The 15907-nt window shown below is 39.6% G+C and overlaps 1 protein-coding gene across 50 annotated transcripts in view; it reads left to right on the top strand.

Moving 5' to 3' along the window:
* The window catches only part of PPFIBP1 (PPFIA binding protein 1), a 113569-nt gene that overhangs the window by 69673 nt on the left and 27989 nt on the right, over window positions 1-15907 (top strand). For 23 of the 50 annotated variants that reach the window (XM_040545134.1, XM_040545133.1, XM_040545117.1 and 20 more), the window contains 5 exons: window positions 3731-3817; window positions 4916-5029; window positions 5575-5706; window positions 10675-10767; window positions 13210-13324. In XM_040545134.1, coding sequence (XP_040401068.1) covers window positions 3731-3817; window positions 4916-5029; window positions 5575-5706; window positions 10675-10767; window positions 13210-13324 — 541 coding nt within the window. Of the gene's footprint in view, window positions 1-3730; window positions 3818-4915; window positions 5030-5574; window positions 5707-10674; window positions 10768-11368; window positions 11462-13209; window positions 13325-14857; window positions 14891-15907 lie in introns of all 50 variants that reach the window. The other 27 variants (XM_040545102.1, XM_040545098.1, XM_040545103.1 and 24 more) reach the window with 2 other exon arrangements.

Genomic DNA, 15907 nt, shown 5'->3' with positions numbered 1-15907 from the left:
GGGCTGCCCAGGGAGGTGGTTGAGTCGCCATCCCTGGAGGTCTTTAAAAGACGTTTAGATGTAGCCCTTAGTGATATGGTTTAGTGGAGGACTTGTTAGTGTTAGGGCAGAGGTTGGACTAGATGATCTTGGAGGTCTCTTCCAACCTAGACGATTCTGTGATTCTGTGATCTTCCCTCTCCATTTATCTCCAGCCTTGCCTTCTGTCATCATTACCCCATTCTGCTTTTGATGCATTTCATCTCCTCTCTTCCTTCCCGTTCTCTCTGAGAGTAAAATTGTGCCAGGCATCAACTTTGTACCTTTGGGAAAGAGGACAGAGCAGAGGAGAGATGAAGGAATGCATTGCGTGGCCATTGCACAGCAGTCCCTGATCTTTGCACCGCCGCAGGAGGTGCCAGGGCTGCTGCTCAGAGAAACAGATACCGTGGCCGCTCTGTGTTGTCATTTCTCCAACTGTCATCTTTCCCTCTACTGTGACTGAGGACAGTGACTTTGTCTCTTCATAGCTAAAATGTGCTCTGATATTACAAATGTGCTCTGATATTGCAGGTGTTACAGAGAAGTTATGACATTTCAGACAAACAGCAACCTGATGTTGGGTTGTACACAATGCTTTCTGTTTTCATTATACTATAGGAGGTCTGTTTTTAAGCAGATTTTACAAAATACTTATGGTGACTGTCAGTAAAGACATCTTTGTGTTTGGTTTTGTGAGAGAATAGCCTTTACTCCAGTTCTCTTCAAAGTTCTCATTTCTTCTCCATTTCTATTGGCAATGTGCAGCTATGGCCTGAATACTCCAAGTGCTTCTATTTTAAAACCAAGAACAACATGCTAAACAAATTTTTTTTTTTTGAGAAATGTGAACAGAGTTTAACAACAAAGGTGTCTTAGCAAGATGTTGTGCCCAATGACTTAATATTCTGCTTTAACACCTCATCAGTTTTCACAGCATGGTAAAGACGTTTTCATTGTAATGTGAAACCAGTGCTTGCTTACCTCTTCACACAGTCTTCGGTTTTAGTTAATTTGTGTCTGGTTGCACTGTCTAGAAATAGCAGTGGTTAGGGCACTGGTGTGTTGTTTGGGAGGCAGGGAATTGAGTCTTGCTCTCTGAGGATGTTTGTGTGAGCCCCAGCAGGACGGAGGGCACCTTTGCACATCAGCTGCCTTTTTGTAAAGGGGAATGAATATCCCTTTCTGACATCAGTGACACATGCTGTGTTGATAAATGTGTTTTGTATTACAAAATGTAGATACTATACTTGTGGAGGCTTGGTAAGAGCCTGAGAGATACTGGAGGACTTTATCTGAGGAATAGAGCTACGGAATAACAAAAATATGAGGAAAGAAATTATTTTTTTTACTATGCATACAAGTGAAGTCACAGGATTTAAAGCATAATGTCCTAGCTGAGCAGCTAATGAGTTCATTTTGGAAGCTCTTTGACTTGTTTCATCTTAATTTGAACTGTTATGAAACTGAAGATCTCAATTGGAAATCCTATGGCATGAGCTAAATTCTGTTATAGGTCAGGATAAAAACAGGGAAAACTCAGAAGCATAGAGTACTTCTGCTGTAGTTTAGTTTCTGGATGGTCAAAAAGACCGGTAGTTTATTGCTAAATAATTCAGATACAGAGTATCATTGTGTTATGAGTTATTGGTACAAATTACTAGGGAACATCCTTTCTTTGTATGCTGTAGCTCACATGATTTCAGGGGAGATATTGTGGTCATCTTGTGAAAGTTACACATGGATGCTTGAGAGACATGTTTGCTGCTGCACGGTGATATAAAAGCTGCCTGACACAGCCTCGTTTCCTGAGGACATTGCTCAGAGGCTTTGTACCTCCTCCTGTTTGCTTTGCACCCAGTCTTTAACTGGTGCTGGTGAGCATTTTGTTCTTCCAGTTTCAAACAAAGGAGTTTTTCCCACCACCCAGACTGAAACACAAAACATAGAAAAGGTGGTTTAGCCAGGAGGTCTCCTAAGGCATGCTCCGCAATGCGGGGAGACAGACTGCTTGGAATGGACACTTGGAGCAGAAGCCTGAGGCCTGCTGCTCGTACGCTGGGGTGGCCTCTCTTGGCAGGCTGGTGCCGCAGCCTCACTGGGGCACCACAGTCCCTGGCCTGTTTTCTTTTCATCACATGTTGAGAGGGAAAACAAGGCCCCTTGAAGTCTGTGGGAGTCTCAGTGCTGAGCACGATGGATTTCAGGACAGCTTCTCAGACTCCTCTAAGGGATTCATGCAATGATGGGAACAAGAATTTCTTTCCTGAGCTGAGATCTGAGTATAGCATTCAGCACAAAGTACTTTGAGACTGCTTTGAATATGGATAAAGGAGAATCCTTCTCCCTGCTCAAGAGCATTTAAGTTATTGTGAAGAAAGTTGCTGATTCCTCTGGACTCTGATGGCATTAGCATGTATTTTCGTTTCTCCTTCGCCTCAGGCAGCTTTATAAAGAGATGTGTTTAGAGTGCAGACATTCACCCATACCAAGTAAAATGTGCCTGATATCCTGATATAAAAGGATGTCTCTTACTGCATGTTTAAAAAAAAAAATCATTTGACTTGCAAGAAGCATAATGCACATTTGGTGGATTGTAAGTTGATTCTTCTTTTCATTTCGTGAGTGTCTCAGAGTATTTGTCTCTCTGCAAGTGTAGTTTTGCATGGTACATCACTGAGCACGAATTTTGTTAACAAATGCTGAATGTGCAGTAAGTGAATTCCCCAGAACTGGGTCACCAGAAGGTTCTTCCCTTCTCATCTTTAAGCCCCTGAACAGCTCTTGTGCTGAACTGTGGTCATGTATCCTCCGTTGATGGTTTATTTGATTTGTAACCCTTTGGGGACTGGGAAATACTTCAAATCTGTTCTTTAACAGAGCAGACTAATAGTACTCTGTAAGTGTGTTGATAACACTGACATGTAAAAGTTGTCCTTCTTAAAGGCAGAATCATGAGCTGAAACTCAGACCTGTATACATTTTGGTTGTGTTAATATTGTGATAAGTTTTTAGCTTCTGTGTTTTTACTGATTATTTGCCATCTTAAAAAAAAAGTTTGATTTGCTTTCTGCCTACTAGTTCAGTGAAGAAAATTTTGTTTTTTGATTTTGTTTGATTGTTTTTGATTTTGTTTTGAGTTAACAAAAGATAATTTTGTCTTGATAAATTCCATTAAAGTATTAATAGTAAGGCTTCTGAGACATTTTTATGTGGCTCAGTGATTTGAAGCCTGTGGCTTTACAGACCTTTGATAGTCCACAGACTACAAAAAACAAGGATATTGACAGCAGACTTAAATTCTCCATATATCAATGTTCCACTTGAAAATCGTAAGGGTCCACAGATGAGAAAAGGTTAAAGGTCGTTATTACAACATAGTTGCTTATCATTCTTTTCTGTGTTAGTGTTACTGTTAAGTGTTTGGCATTGCAAATTGTCTGTGGCTGTCACTTGAAGCTGATGAATTTTACTACATGGAAAACTATGGTTGTTGGAACCTGGGATGATGGTAATCAGTATAACCCTTTCGACTTAAATTTACCCTGCCAGTGGGGTATGTCTGGCTCATAATACTGTATTTTAAATGTCCTTATTGCAATGCTAAGTGTTACAGTATTAGATTAGTTTCTGGCATGGAATGATTTAAAAGCAGTACTGAAGAATGATACTTATAAGATAGCTGACAATATAAATTTGCTGTCTTTTTCAGACTAATGGACACATATCTGGGAATGGAGATGTATATCAAGAAAGGCTGGCTCGTCTGGAAAATGATAAGGAATCTCTTGTTCTGCAAGTGAGTCATCACCTAAATTATTTTTTTCTGCCCTTGCACCTGTAACACTTTTTGGTATTATGCAATTAAACCTCTGAGGATTTATTTCCAGTTATATTGTCTTGAACAGTGGATGGAGGGCTTGCTGATACGGGAGAGTTAACCCAGATTCAGGTGTGAATTTAGATTGCAGTAAAAATCTAAGTGCCTTACTTTCTTTGTATATGATCTCTTTTTGAATCTTGTTAGCTGAGCAGATCTGCAAAGCCACCATCTTACATTCATACATATCTGTAAAATCACCTTTTATTTTTAACTGTTTGCATGCTGTTTGTGTCAGGTGACATGTCTTGTCGTGCCTTGTTCTCATGCAAGGTGACAAAAGCTGCAGGACTGGCCGATGGGCAGGAGGAGGCGAGCAGCTCCTTGGAGGTTCTGCTCTCCTGCTGCCAGGCTGCACTGTGCTGGGACCATGGATCTCCTCCGAGCTCAACCCTGGACACCCTGACCAGCTGGGTTACTCCTGCCATCAGAGTTGGGACTACCTGGCACCCCTCTGCCTGCACTGGCATGCTGCAGTCTCCTGACATGGGCCTGGCCTGAGGGCTGCCCGTGGTAGCATCAAGCTCTGCTCCAGTCAGCTTGTCTTGCTACCCAGTGGTGCTGCAGATTTCCTCAAGAGTCTGTTTAAAACAAAACCTTTATTCAGAAGAGGCGTGAAAAGAAGAAGCCATACACTATCGTACACTGTGTGCAATCACTTGAAAAGCAGAATAACTGGCTGTTTGGTTGTTAAGTCAGGAGTAACAGGCAAAGACATAATTGTTTGTCATAAAATGTAGCAGCCACCCTTTGTAGGACAAGTCAGGAGAGGAGATACAGAATTGCAAAGTGTCTGCCAGAAGATTGGCTGAAATTCCCTGAAGTGTGAGAGGAAAGCCCTCCCATCAGGTTTGCTGTGCACTGTGCTCACTGCAGAACTCTTCTGCACCATCTCCTCCCATGGTCCCATTTCATCTGTAGCCCAGCTGGTGCTGTTACTCACATACAGTTTTTCAGGTGACACATACTGTATGGGTGTGAGGTACTTATGTGCATCCCTTTATCTCCTCTGTGCAGGTAAGTGTGCTTACGGATCAGGTGGAGGCCCAGGGAGAAAAGATTCGGGATCTGGAGTTCTGTCTGGAGGAACACAGGGAGAAGCTGAATGCCACGGAAGAGATGCTGCAGCAGGTATTTCACAGTCACTTTTCTGTCTTGCTGTCTTTGTTCCCTCTTAATAAACTGCATTTTGCTTCCATGAGAGCAGTGTTCAAGGTGTTGTATCCCTTGATGTCACTTAGGTAAGTGATAATTTTCTACTGTATTTGCTTTAAAGTCTTTGCATTTAGTAATGTCAGTGCTGCTTTACACTGTAGGAATCCAGTCCTGCTCTCCTTTGAGCATTTCCCCACTGAACTTCAAAGAGACTTGAATAAAAGCGTCTGGCAGGATGGGTGGATTCCCCTCAAAGCTCCTTGCTGCCCAGGGCAACTGTGATGACAGACAAGCTTTTTTCTCAGCCTGACAGCCAGCCTGTGATAATGCCCCCATGATCTCAACTGCATCCTAGCTGCCCAGGTCTGTCAGATGGTTAATTGCCGTGTCCAGTGCTTCAGAGAGTACAAGGAGTATGATGGTTTGTTCCCTGAAAGAGGCCTTTAGCTGTAGAAATAAATTACTGATTTCTTCCTCTTCAGATGAATAATTCTGATTTGTTCCTCCTTATCTTGAATCAGGAACTTTTGAGCAGAACATCCCTTGAAACTCAGAAGTTGGATCTTATGGCAGAGATATCCAATCTGAAGTTAAAACTTACATCTGTAGAGAAGGATAGATTGGACTATGAGGATAGATTCAGAGACACAGAGGTAAGTAAAAACCAACAGAATAAATTGTGAAAGTCATAATGTGAAACCACACACATCTGAAAATTTGGGAAACATCTGGGAATGTTCCTTTTCTTTTCTTTTCTTTCCTTTTTTTTTTTTTTTTTCCAGACAAGGAAGGAATTCATCTTCAAGTTTAAAACATTTCTCTCTTAAAATAAAAACAGTGTCCTCTTTGCTTTGGTAAATTCTAGTTTGACAAAGAAAGATTTCCAAAAACAGTTTTTGATTCCTTCCATCAGGCTTTAGGCAGGTGGCATTTAAGTTTCAGTAAGAGAGAATGAGGTGGCTCTGTGATGGCTTTTTGAAGTCTCACTTCAAACCTCAGCTCCACAGAAGGGGGCTGCAGGTAGGCAAACCCATTTTTTTCCCAAAACTCCAAGAATTAGGTTGTGCTTCACTGCAAGGGTGACATACCCTGTGTCAGAAATATCTTGGAGTCTGCCTGGGAAACAGAAGAAAATTTCCAGTTCTGAGTTCATAAATGATCTGAGACATCTGATGTTCATATTGTGGATGTTCCAAATGTCATTCATTTCTAGAAGGGAAGAAGCCATAATGTCATCACAGGAGACAACACTTGACATTTCCACTTTAATCAGTAGTCTTTCAACTCCCATTCAGATTCCTATATGTTAGGCAATGAAGTTCAATTCCTTCACCTCTATTGCAAGCAGAAGAGTAAAAGTTAGGCTTGCTTTTACATACTTAATGTCTAAAGTAATCCACAAACCCAAAGAAGTACACCAGATGAAAACCAGTGACTCAAATTATGTTTGGACTTGAAAGGTGGTGATCGTTTATGTAGTGATGGTGGTGTCCATTTCTGCAGTGTAGCACATCAGGCTGCTGCCAAGCCATGGCTCAAATTTGTGTTGAGCCATTACATCCCATTACCTTTTCCTCTAGTGTGATACTAGATCTTATGTGAAGGATGATCGCAGCACTGGCTTAAAAGTGGCTGATTTTGCAGTCCAGGCAAGTGACTTGCAATGTCACAGATGCCTTGCAATGCCAGACAGATTGGCAGAGTGAAAGGTAGAGTGAATCAGTGAAGGTGTCCTGATTCTGTAGAAGATGTGGAGATCACAACATGCACTGCAAATTTGCAGGCTCTATGCAAGAGGCTTACCTGTGTGGTAGCTATGAACAACTTGCTGTTTGAAATACCTTGAAATATGCTTTATGTCTTTGATAAAAATACTATAACCTAAATTATGTTTAAAAGGTAATTACTATATTTGAGGGCCATATAGATTTATTTGCTGGAAGTTTATGCCAGGCCTAATGAACTATTACTAAAACATTCTTCTGTACCTTTGAAAACCAGAACAGTATAGTTCAGTGTGACGGAAATTGTTGTTTCAGCACTTTATAGCTATAAAAGGCCTAGATATTGAAAGGGATAATATGTCTAATTTCCATTTTGTTCAGTGGAAAAATACTTGGCTGTAAGATATTAGGTGTAAGAGTCTCAACCACATGAGATTTCACGTAAAAGCTCTGATCGGTATTTTGGAGGTCATATTTATTCAGAAGTACTCAATATTATACTCAGTCTTGATCTAATTATATTCCTAAAAAGTTATAGAGAATAATCAGTTTATTTCAGCAGAGTTGATTAAATAGTTTAAATATTCTACCCTAAAACACATTATGGAATTTCCATGCTGTTTTCAAAACAAAAAAATCATACCCAAACTGGGAAAGAAAAATTGCTAATGTTGCTTCTGTTTTTATTTGGAGAAAAGAACGTGGAAAGGAAAAAAAATGTTAACGTTGTTGACATCTGAAACCAACTTTTGTGCAGTTGCTGTCTCCTACAGAGTTATCATTCATACTACATCCTTCGTATTATCCAGTTTTTAATTATGTCTCTTATTGCAACTTCCCCTTCTAGCTTGGTTGGTTTCTCATATTCACCATTCTTTCTCTAAAACGATGCTTCACTAGATCTGTAAGCTTTTTTTTCCTTTGTGCTCTAGGAGTTTCCTGTCTAGATGCTCGCAAATACAGAGCTTTTTCAAAGCTAATTGTATAATTAATAGAGGTTTATAATTGATCTGTTCTTTAAACCATTCCAGTCTTTCCACTTTCTCAGCAGACACCACGATTATTTGCCTTAAGGAGCATGGGTGGTCTGAGATGGGCTGGGTTTATGTAAGAAAATATCACACTAGGGAGTTTATTTAGGGAGGAGTCCATAACCAGACATTGTCTTTGAAGCAGCAGCCAGAGGTTAAACTGGCTCACTCGTGGGGAATTCTTCGTAACTTAAACACCACCAGGCTCCTTTGGGCAGATGAATTTCTCAGTGGAGCAAAACCATGAATGTAGTTTGCATTTCCAGTACCAATAAGGAAGCCTCTGACCCTCAAAGCTTAAAGTTGTCGTTGCTTTTTCGTGCCTCTCTGGCCCCACAATCAAGAGCACAAGTAACACGAGCAGGGAAGGAAAAGGTTTTAGGAAATAGGAGTTTGTATGTCCCAGCCTCATCAGCTCCATTAGTGGATCTGTGCAAGGAAGAGCTGGTGGGTGTTTGCATGGAGGGACCTGACTCTGTATCAGAAGAGGACCATTTAATTGCTCTTTACCATTTTCCATGTTTTTAAGTAATGCAGTAGCAGGGGAGGCAGAGCTCTCAGGGTCTTCTCTTTTTCCTCTGCTTATTTATACAAGGTCTGACCCATCTCTTCTGTACTGATGAGAATCTCTCTGTGGAGCCTGGTCGGTTTTTAATGTGCTTCTCTGCCTCACAAAGCTGAGCAAGAATGGGATTTACAATTACTGTGTTGTAGATAACTTAAGACATGAGACATATCTCTTGTTGCACTTGCAGGAGAATAATTGAAAATACTTTTAGTGCAAAGCATGCTGTTAGGTCTCCTCTTTATTTCTATCTAGCCCTTGAGCAAATTATGCTGTCTTTGATGACCAGTTACCAGCAGTAAAGGACCCATTACACATGAGGCCCTTAACAGGTTAAACAGAGCAATTTGGTTTCCATTCCAATATCTTACACTCTTGGTTGTGTAATATTACTGTTTCCTGTTATATTTTATGTACATCTTGACACTTCCATCAATATGGGTTGCGCTAACTTTTTTTCACAAAAGGAGAATAATTTTTTTCATTGATTTTTGCCTCATAGCAGCCTTTTGAATATTGATAACTAGTTTCCTTCTCTTCCGGTGTTTTAAAATACATGTAGTTCAAGTGATAAATATGTAGGCAACAACTTCAGCAGAAAGACAGGAGGAGGATTGGCTGCAGGAGACAAAAGCCCAAAACAAATCCATTGTCATAGCTTCAATGCTAACTCTTGGACTTGCAGATGTAAATTTGTTAGAGGTCTTTAACACTTGGCGTTGGTGAAGAAAAGTTCAATTAATAATGACATCCATGTGTAGTTATACTTAAGAGTGATGTGCTTTGTAAAGGTCACACGCTGCAAAATCAGTGAGGAATTGCAGGTGTATCCAAATCAGAGTTGTACATTAGCAGCAGTAATAGTTATTACCATCATCAAAATGTTCGATGTTTTCCTTGTAGTTCTGGTAATTGAGCTTGGATCTGGCTAAAGAAATACAGATGCTGCTCTGTTGCCATCAGATTCATCAAGCACGTAAAACGATAACCAGGGGTTTGCAAGCTGAGAAAATGTGGAATGGAGCTGGAAGGCAGGTGTTACGAGGGACCCATGAATATTCTCCAAATGTTAGCCTCTGGCTTGTTCCGGTGCTCGCAGGTGTTAGCTGAATGTACAGCACCACTTTACATGGATAGGATTTGCCTTTCTGTGTAGGACGACAAGCAAACCTAAGTACCACACCACCATCTTGGTAGTGTAAAAGCCATTAAGCTGCAGTTTGAGTCCTCTTCTGTTTTCTAGGGTGCCCAAAGAGCTTATCTTCTCTTTCGGTGCATTCCCTAGTGATAGGGCATTACAGTAGCTGCTCAGGAAAGGCCTTTTTTTTTTTTTATGTAAAGCACGCAAATGTAACAGTTTTCTGGTGTATGTTCATAAACTAAAGGTCAGTGAATTATATGTGAAGTAGAAGCTCACTGGACATCTTTAAGCTGTGTGAAAGCCACAGCTTTCTGGTAATGTGCTCCCCTTCTGAACAGGGAGATGATTTTCCCCATAAACTGTGGTTCCTCGTCTCATGTGGGGGGACACTGTCCTGGCCGTCGCACAGGCTTCTGACAGGTCTGGAGCTGGCTGCTTAACATCCCATTTCTTGGTTTGGAGGATGGGGAAGTTTGGAGAAAGAGTGCCTTGCACCTTGCTGGGACACAAACTCCGGGTTCATTTACCTAATACAGGAAGGGAGCTGTGGTGCTGCTGGCACTTGGGTTGAACATCCAGACCTGGAAGGTCTCTCCAGGAGGAGGATGCCCAGGAGGTTGAACTGTTCTCCTGAAGAGCTCAGGTGCAAGTCAGTGGTGTCTCTGAGTTTCTTCTAAACCAGGTTGAACTTGCAAAGTTCAATAGTGGCGCCATTGATGCTTAAACAAATGTGCTTTGGTGCTTAGAGAAACAAGCGATGGTGCTTTTATTCGGTGCGTGGAAGGTCTTGTTTGAGTGACAGAAATGTGGATTCCCATTGTAATCTCTTCATATTTTTAAAAGGCAGTTGAGTAGCTGGATGGGCAGGAGGCCTTTCTTTATCCCAAGCTCAGATAACACAACTTCAATTTATTTCTTTCTTTTTCCTCTGCCCAATTGTATTCAGTGCAGTAATGCAGAAACTGAGAAATAAGGTCCCTGAATATCCAGAAAGTTCTGAATTCCTTGACTTAACTATGAATTTGGGTGATGTGTTTGTGTGTATAGAGTTCCTTTTATTGCTGCTGAGTTTTTATGGTCCCACCAAGGCGTGCCTGGTCAACTATGACTCTGTTTACTGATTTATTTTTTTTTTGCTTTTGTTTCTGGTTTTCCCTCAGGATTTGATCCAGGAAATAAATGAATTGCGATTAAGAGTGGGAGAGATGGACAATGAAAGACTCCAGTATGAGAAGAAGCTTAAAACAACCAAAGTAAGTGAAACTGAGGGAAAGAAACAGCAATAGGCACAATTCACAGGTTTTAGAACTTTTCTCTTCTCCCCAGTCCTTGCCTGCACCCTGAAAAATCCTGAACACGCTCAGGGGTTCCACAATGCTTGCTTAACAACTAGAACAAAGCCCAGAAAGGGGTTATTTCTGAAATTTTATGTTGTGGTTTTCAGATCCAGGCATTGCTTTTTAAGAAGGATAACTCACCATGCAGCTGGTCATTAACAGTAAATCATAGAATATCCAAGTTGGAAGGGACCCACAAGGTTCATAGAGTCCAACTCCTGGGTCCCCAAGGGACCACCAAAAAAAAAAATCAGATTATATATTACTTGTTTAGACCCTTCTTTCATGCATGTGTCAAGAAACACCAGTTGCAGCACATAAGATGTGTCATGGGTGAGACCAAAGCTGAGCATTTATTTTCTCCTAAATGTGCTGAAAATCAGCTACTTCTTAAGAGAAAGTATTCCCCTAAGTAATTCTGGCAGTCTGTTTCTGTAAGTGTCTGACTTCTCTTTGCCATTTAGCTTGTCTCTTTTCTATCTTTAGTTTTCTCTCACTCCTCTATCTCTGTTACCAGTCTTTAATGGCCAAACTTTCTAGCATGAAAATCAAAGTGGGTCAGATGCAGTATGAAAAGCAGCGGATGGAGCAAAAATGCCAGATGCTAAAGGTGTAGTAGTTTCTGGGTAATATTTGGCCTGTTTTGAATTCTTCATGTTCCACCGTTTTACAGTTTGTCTTGCATTGTGTTGTTGTGCTTTGTTCTTCATTAATTCTTGTGTGTTGATATGCAGTGCTTCCTTTCTCGTTAGATCAGAAAGCTCTTTATGTAGATAGACATTACAAATACCTTTTATATTGGATGGGAGGGGATTTTAGTGTATAAACTTTGCATAAGGTATTCATAATTGTATTAGGCTTGAGTTCATTTTTGTTCCAAGGGAAGACTGCCTCTCTTGTAGTTTACATCCATTACTCAAATGGAATTTTTCTCACCTTTTTAGAGAACATTTATTCATGAAAACTAGCTAGAGAGCAGTGATTCTTTCACACTGTCCCCTCTCCCAAGTGTAAGTTTACGTATCATGTTTCTAATTCAGGGGAGAACATGCACAACGTCAAAACCCACATCCAACTCTAGTTGTCCATGGGTTTAACAGCTTCTCATGTGACCAAGAAATGGTCTTGTTTTGGAGAAGCATGGCTCTTACACTGTCAGAATTCCATCAAAATCAGTACCAACTTGGAGCACTGGAGGATTGTATTATCAGGTCCCTGTTCTGGAAGAGGCTTTGATTTCTTCACAATTTCAAGATAGAAATGATGCTTCAGAGCAAAAACAGAACAGAATTTCAGGAAATGTATGGGCCATAGCATGGGGGCACAGGTATCATTTCTGTGCATATTTGCCATAGATCCTTTGAGGGAAGCTCAGGAAAACATTTAAGCCATAGTATTCTAGTTTGGTTTATTCACTTAAGTATTTAACACTTCAGTTAGAAGCTATAAATGCCAAAATTAGGGGTCTTGCCTTGTTTTGTTTACAAACTAAACAAATTAATTTTTTAGTGTTGGGTACATTTGTACTGAGGGTCCTGTCTCAATGATGATGTTGCACAAGATATTCTCGGACATCAAAGAAATATCTTATTAAACTGCATAGGATTTGACTCAAATTTTAAAACTTAAATGCATGGATCTGTGCCAATCAGTTGCTGGTGCAGATGGCTAGATCTAAGTTATAATTTGACAGCATTTATCTAATACACCCCAACTCCCCCAAACACCATCTGTCTTGTTCCCATGAATCTCAACTCTAAGTTTCCTTTCCTAATACTTGATCAGCAAACCCAAAGTATGGTAGAGGTACCATGTTTTTGTCTGAACTGCTTTTCAGTATCTCTATGTGCTTAATGGTGTTGTGATCAATTTTTCGTTCATAGAAGCAGTGATTATTTCTGAAAATGTCCTCAGCCTGTTGTAAGCACAGTTCTGTAACTATCCTGCTTTGAACATGCAAAATGCTCTATAAATATAAAAATAAATGTTTGTATATTTTATCATTCAGACTTATCACCTGCAATTTTTCTATCAGTGCAAGGCTAAATAAAAAAGAAAACTTCTTTTTGCTTTACTTTCTTTTTTAATTTAGATGTAAAATCTCTTTTCAGATTATACATAAGACTGATGCTTTTGTCTGTAAGTCTCCTGGTTTTGCCCCCTTCGGGACTCAATAATCTGTTGCAATGCTCAGTGGCAGAGTTTGATGGGTCTCCCTTTACCCAGTGTAAATGTCAGGGGGCGCTTGGTCACTTTCACCGGCTGAGGACCTATCCGCTGTGCTTCATAGAAGTGAATTTTGAAAGCACCTCAGATGAGTATGGAAGCTGTCACTGAGTGATTCTGTGTCTGTTACAGGATGAACTAGCAGCTTTGAAAGAGAAACTGGAGCAGAAGGAAGCTGAGGTAAAAAGATTGCAAGAAAAATTGGTTTGCAAGCTGAAAGGAGAAGGAATTGAAATACTGGACAGAGGTAAGACCAAAGGAGGCTTTCTTAGGACTGTGTAGAGGCACCTGTCTTCCTCAGTCACTTTATCTGAGGTAGTACTTCTGTGAGTGGTTGAACCGAAATAACAGATAAAAACAATTTTCATGCTCTTTCTGCCTTTGGGTTTACTGCTTTTACCATATTTAGTGGGTATTCACAATGCAACTGTTGAACCTACCATCAGAATAGGTTCTGGATCAACGTTAAACTACCTTCGGTAATCCACAGTTAGTTCTTCATATGGCTTGTATGGTGTCTGAAAAGATTCAGTTTATATTGGCAAAGAAATCCCTAAACTAATTTCAACTAGGTCCCCAAAAAGGTTATACTGAGAAGTTCTCTTCTCAATGTATCCCTCAAAGTGTAGGTATGTGTGCTGGGCTTTGCTTATATACCTCTTACTATTAAGGAGGGCAAAAAGCCATAATGCAAACCAAAGTATGATGTGCAAATCTTCAGTGTGTCCCCAGCCCTAAACAGGTGAAATTGAGGATTGGTTTTGGTTTTATGCACTGGTTAATTCTAAATCCTAATTAAACTTGAATTCACACAGAAATGTTATGTGTCAGATACTTTTAGTTGCTTTCAAAGAAAAAATAAAATTAATGTTTATTTGGGGGAAATTTAGATTTGGGAACTTCATTTAAAAATAGAAAATTTACTTTAAAGCCTCAAAAATTTTTCCACGGACTTGCTGAAATTTCACTTCTGAATGTATCTCATTGGTAGTTATCACAGATTTTAAAATTGTGCTTTTAAAGTATGCTTTTTAGAAGGCCACAAGAGGTTAATTAGTGTCTTCCCCTAACCTGAGGCAGAAACAGCTGTGTGTAGATTGTCAAATTTTATTTAATAAAATTATCTGATTTTAAAACTACTGGATAAAAGCACTGAAAGTGACCACATCAAAATGTGATTTCTTTCAAAACATTTAAATGTGGAAAAAGGTCTGGCTTTATTGCATTTATTACTACCTAAATGGCGCTTTTCTTCCTTGGGGACTGCTTTATACATTGAACTGCTATTACCCTTTGGTTCTCACCTTTAGTTTAGTTCTCACTATAGCTCAGCAGGGGATCTTCTTCCCCAGTAAACTGTTTTTTCTGCCTCAGAACAATACTATATAATAATGCAGATAACACCGGTTATCAGCCCCATTACATGAATTGTGCTTTTTGAACACACATTCATACATTATCACCTAGCTGGCTTTTGCATAGTGCTAGCTTAAGAGTAAGCTACTGGCATAAGCCTTTTCTGAGACCTTACAAGTGAAAACCTATAGTAAAATAAACAAATAAATCCTTGAGATAGGCAAATATGGGTGAGAGCAGTGAGACTGTTTGAGTCATTAGGAACATCAGCAATGGGGGAGTGCAGGGTGAAATTTTGAACTGCTTGCTTCTGCAATAGTATGTGATGAATAGTTTGCTCCTTTAAGTAGCAATATTTTGTTAAAAGTTATTTAATGTCATAACCTTCATGCTAATTTCAAATCCAATGGACTTTCCTGCACAGATGAAAATTGTAAAAAGAAGCTGAAAGATAAAAGTAAGGTTTCTAGTGTCTTTCCACAAGCATTTGTACTTCAGAAATGTTTTCCAGAAGAGCTTTCTGCATGTATATATAAAACTGCTTTAACGCACACTGTTAGGTTGCGTCATCTATAACCCTTAGTTACACTTAAGGTAAATTTTGAGAATAAGGATGGATATATCAAACTTGAAATACGTTTTCTGAAAAAAAAGCTAATAGACAAAGATTTAGTCTCATTGAGACACAAAATTTCACGTGAAAGCAGAGTGCATAGATTTTTCTCCATAAAATGTACCCACAAATAAAACAGTTGCCTGTCAGTGAAATGAAGTTACAATCCAGTAGGCCAGATTTTCTATTAGCATAACTCAGTGAAAATTTCTGGAGCTGTATCAGTTACAGTTTTACCCAATATGTCTAAATGTCTCTTATCTAGAAAGCCAGCCAAGCAGCTTGTTTTGTTCTTGCATTAAGGAGGAAAACAATCTTCCCACTGCGTTTTTTTTCAAAAGGGTTTTAGGAAGTTCAAGTAGAGGTTTTCTTGCCTGTGAATTCGGCTACCTCCCTATGATTGTAAAGAAATTTAAAGTTTACTTCATTTATGCAAAGTAGATTTTTAGCAACATTTGAGATTATTTCCATTCTTCTTACATTTGTGTAGTCCAGAACACCTCCAAAATCAAACCTCATAGACTGTTAGAACATGTTTCCGTGTATTTCTATTACTTTGTAAATAAGGATTATAGATGAAGTGCAGAACCATGATCTCTGTATTAGGGACCTTTTCCAAGTCTGAAATACAGTATGTATTCTAGCATGACTGCTTGTCACAGCAAATACTTGCATCATTCCATTGTGCTGGCCTCATTTCTACATCCATACTGAATTATAACTAAACACCATTGCACAATGCTTTCTTCATCATGTCCATTAATCCTATTGCTTTGTATAGTGGGTTTTTGAGATGCCATTTGGGGTGTTTGTTGACTGTAGTAATGAGGATGTGTTTTTATTGCACTCCAGTAGTAATAT

Source organism: Cygnus olor, chromosome 1 (genome assembly GCF_009769625.2).
Source record: "Cygnus olor isolate bCygOlo1 chromosome 1, bCygOlo1.pri.v2, whole genome shotgun sequence".
In the NCBI taxonomy this organism is placed as follows: domain Eukaryota; kingdom Metazoa; phylum Chordata; class Aves; order Anseriformes; family Anatidae; genus Cygnus; species Cygnus olor.
Note: the sequence above shows the minus strand (reverse complement) of the source record. Positions and strands in the feature narration are given on the sequence as shown.